General features: G+C 23.1%; 1 protein-coding gene across 1 annotated transcript in view; it reads right to left on the reverse strand.

Moving 5' to 3' along the window:
- Positions 1 to 258, reverse strand: part of LOC105618718 (very long-chain-fatty-acid--CoA ligase bubblegum-like) — a 6,436-nt gene extending 6,178 nt beyond the window's left edge. The window contains exon 1 of the mRNA XM_012200248.1: positions 196 to 258. Within this exon, the coding sequence (XP_012055638.1) occupies positions 196 to 258 (63 nt within the window). The remainder of the gene's footprint in view (positions 1 to 195) is intronic.
- Between the last annotated feature and the right edge of the window lie 4,388 nt (positions 259 to 4,646).

Below are 4,646 nucleotides of genomic sequence, written 5' to 3' on the forward strand. Positions count from 1 at the left end.
TGAATCAAATTCATTCAAATAAACGCGTTTTGTTGCGAATAGTAACTAATAAATTAAGATAAATCAGATTTTTTTACAATTATATCCTCATTACATGATTCAATTAAGATTTCATCTATCGCGTTTTTTTTTATTAATTTTAATAATGAATGACGTGATGATTTAATCATGTTTTTTTTTTTATAAATATCATACCTTATCATTTCGTGTAAATCCATTTATGATTCCGTACGACTGTATGAGCTGAGGTATGGACATTGTTGTATCTGAGATAATAATAAATAACAAAATAGTCTGACAAAAAGCGTTTACTATTAAATTTATAATGAAACGAACTTCTGTTATTTATATAGCTTTATTAATAATAATAATTTTTTAATAATAATAATTTTTAAATTTTGTCAGAAAATCGGCTTCAAACTTTCTAATTCAAATTTATTTTAATTTAATGCTTTGCTACATATATGCATAATAACAAATTGGTATACAATGATTAAAAAAAGCAAATAGAAATGGTAAATAAAACCAGAATAAAATTATATTATACCTAATTAATATGAAAGTCTAATAATAAATTGCGATATTGTATTTATTTATGAACATATTATTAAATTTTAAGATTTAACATGTTTGGATAATAGGTTGCAAAAGAATATTACATATTACGTTGGAATTATGTAATTTTATACAAAAATATGTTTTAGTTTTTATGCAATTTTTCAATAGGACATTTTTCAACAGTTAGAATTTTCAAATAAATGAAGAAAAAAAATTGGAATTATTTATTTAACACTATTTGATTATTTTAAAATCGAATATGATAAAGTAATTGCATAATATCTAAATTACTCATCAAAAAGAGTTAAAAGTGAGTATTATAATGTAAAAAATGAATATTATATAAGAAACATATATAGAATATAAAACTGGTAGGGTTGGTATTGCTAAGTTTAACAGTTAAGTTATAAAGTTAAAAAGTTAATTAATTTTAACTTGACTTACGAGGGAACACAAGTGAATCTTTCCGATTTAAACTTTAAAATTGTAATAAAAAATTTTTTTTAATTATTTATAATAAAAATTATTTATTTATAAAGAAAAAATTTTTTGATTGTAGTTTTAAAGTATTCTGTCATTTAATTTTCAATCTGTAAATTTTTTATCTCTTACAATTTCGACGATATTCAATCTGAAAGAAATAAATCGATTTTTTTGAAGAGAGGATTTCACTCCCTTAACATGCGACTCAGTACATATAAAAAAATACGTGTCTCCTATTTTTGCAATACTGTTGTATGCAATATTGTCATGTATGTAATGTTCTGTGTGCAATATTATCATGTGTGCAATACGCTGCGTGCAATATTGCTGTATATAAACGAAGTCTTCCCGTATAAATTTAACGAAAGCAAGAACTCTACAAATTCGAAATAATAAAAAGTAATAAAGGCTGTGAGAGTCAACACAGTTAACAGTGCGATTATTTCATATTTATTAAATTTATTCCATAAATCTAGGTATGATTTCGATAAGCGCAACCATAATATAATAGAATTTTGACGTTTCGATTCTTCTTTGAGTCATCTTCAGAATGAATTATTCATTGTTAGATAACAAATTCTCGTGTTGTAATCAAATTTTCCATGTAATGTGTAGTTTCCCAACAGTTGACAGATTATTGGAAGCTTACTTAGAAATCGTTGTGTCAAGACGGATACTTCACAATAATTTTTAAATTTAATTTTATTGTATCAGTATGACTGTCTGCTACGAAAAAATTTTTGTTATCTATGTAATTTTAATTGTGTAATGGAGTGTATAGCTGTTATGGAGTGTATAGCTTATGTTATGATTCCAATAGTTTTAACTTAACTTAGTTTTAAAAAATGTTAACTTATTCAATCCTGAAAACAGAAATAATATATCCAAACAGAAAAAAGTCATCAAGTGATATCAAAATGACATAAAAACAGCTCCAAATTATGATTAAATTAACTTCTCGATCAATTACAATTTATTTTAATGTTATCGAGATTCGTTGTTGCTCTGCTTAGATATTAATTACAGCTTAGATATTAATTGTTATGATTTGTCTATGCAAAAAAATTATGTTTTTAATTCACGAATTATATATATATAAGAAAGCAACACTGATGTCTGAATGAATAGAAAATAAAAGCGTGAGTATTTTTAAAAATTCTCGATATGTTTCGCAAGCAATAAAATTATGTCAAAAGTATTTGTAATATTTCGATCTTATCTATATCTTAGTTTACGTAAAGAATCAATTATAATACAATCAGATTAATACGATTATGTTGCGATTGTATGCAACAATTAAAGTAAATGAATATCGAAACTATGAAGAATACTTGCTAATGAATAGTATACAATTAAAATTGGTAATATGAAAGAATAAAATTAATTATACTTTTCAAAGTATATTGCTTAATTATACTCGCATTACCAATCGATTCCAAAGTACAAAATAACAGAAATAATCAAAATCGCTGTTTAAAGTGTTAATGCACAAACACACTAGGATAAGCATTTAATAAATAAATAAATAAAAAATGAAAGTTGTCCAAATTACGCATGTTTCTCTTACACAATTTTATATATATATATTTTTAATCTTTAGTATACATGTTTTTCGATCCTTTACTCCTATTCATTTTCTAGGTTAATTTTCATTATTTTAAGAAATATATAAAAATTATTTAGTTATTCTTATATATACTTCAATATCTTTAGACAATATTTATAAAATTGTGTATTTAAAAAAATTGTATATAAATGTTATAATAATTACTTGATATTCTTAATTCTTTGAAGAAAATAAATATGCAAAACGAATGACCCAATTATGTTAAGAGTTAAAATATAAAATACGAAATATAAATGTTGAATTACCTTTTTAATCGGAACTGAAAATGGATCCACTCTCAATTATATTTTATTATATTTTTTACATCTAAATATTATATCTGAAAATTTGAAATATTATTGTTATTAAAATAAACCTAAGTACCAACAGTTAGTAGTAAGTTTTGATCAAAGATAGCCTTTCTCGCTTATTTGAATAAATTCACATTTAATAATTAGTCATTTTTATACAAATTATATCATTTCTTAAAATTATAATATAGTGCCTTTAGTCAACATAAAAATTAAAATAATAAATTAAAAGTCAAATAAACTGACATTAGTAATTGTGTTATAGATTTTGACGTCACCTTTGAAGGATTTTAGAACTTTAATTTATTATCTCTTTATTAATTTGCAAACATTTAGAATATTTTTCTTCCCCTTTGATATATTGAGGAGATTCATAAAAATATGAGATTATTGACATGTAACGATCGTATGATATGTGATAGCTTTATTTTTATCATAAATGTTCAAAGTACATCCATATCAGCATTTGTAGAGTTATGCAAACTTGCAAATTATCTTAATCGTTAGACATTGTAAGGATCGACATCACAAAGTTACACGCAAATGCATCAAATGACAGAAATCTCACTCTATGAAGAACTCAAGGTTTTTTATAAACATATAAGCGCAAAAAATCATTTGGCGCTTGAAAAAAATAATTGCGAATATTATGCAAACAGTTATAAAAATACTAAATTGCATGAAGATAGCACAATTGACGATTCATATTTATATGTTAACTGTATAAATTGCATTTTCCATTTGCAGCATTTTCCGTTGATTTATTCTATAATTGAAAAATAAGCAGAAAAATAAATATTTTATCCACATATCTTCGCAAAATGAAAAATTGATAAATTATCACATTTTATGTTAGAAATCTGAAAAATGCTTTATATTACAAATGCATGCTTTATGTTACAAATTAATTTAACAAAAATTGTTAAATTATCATGCTTTATGTTAGAAAGAGAAGTAAATTGTAAATCTACATACAGAGAAGCAATTATGCGACTACAGATAATAAAATCTGTTGTCGCTTAAAACTACATAAAACTTCAAAAATAGAAAAGAAAAATGGAGAATATGTTAAACAGAAGAGTAGTAATTTTTATTAAAAAATTTATATAATTTTTCTCTATAAACATAAATAAATTACGAATACATATTTCTTCTTATTTATTATTTATAATCAATGATTTTATCGATTATTGTTTATTTTGTTTTTAATTGAATTGTTTTTATGTACACTAGTTACAGTTAATTTATGCGTACATCATACATATATATTAGCATTAGTGAAATTAGTATTACGCTAATTGTGTTATAACAATTAAACAATTCCTTTATTTGTACAATTTAAAAAATTTTTAACAATTGCTAAATTTTATAAAATTGGAGCAATTTTAGCAATATGCATTATACAGATATTACTGTATGATACAGCATTATTTATTTGTTATAATATTTATTTGTTATAATATTTAATCCTATTGCATTCAAACGTCGGTTTCTTATTCATTACATGACATTCATTTTTCGAGAAACGAATGTCATATCATTATATAAGGCATTCACAAGAGCGCTATTTATTCAATTATTGCTTGACGTGTACTTTGTAACTTGATATATATATTTTTTGGAATTGTAATAACTGCAAATTACAATAATAGATAGTTCAAATACGATAATAAATAAATAATAACATC

The sequence above is a fragment of the Atta cephalotes genome (assembly GCF_000143395.1).
Source record: "Atta cephalotes unplaced genomic scaffold scaffold00018, whole genome shotgun sequence".
NCBI lineage: Eukaryota > Metazoa > Arthropoda > Insecta > Hymenoptera > Formicidae > Atta > Atta cephalotes.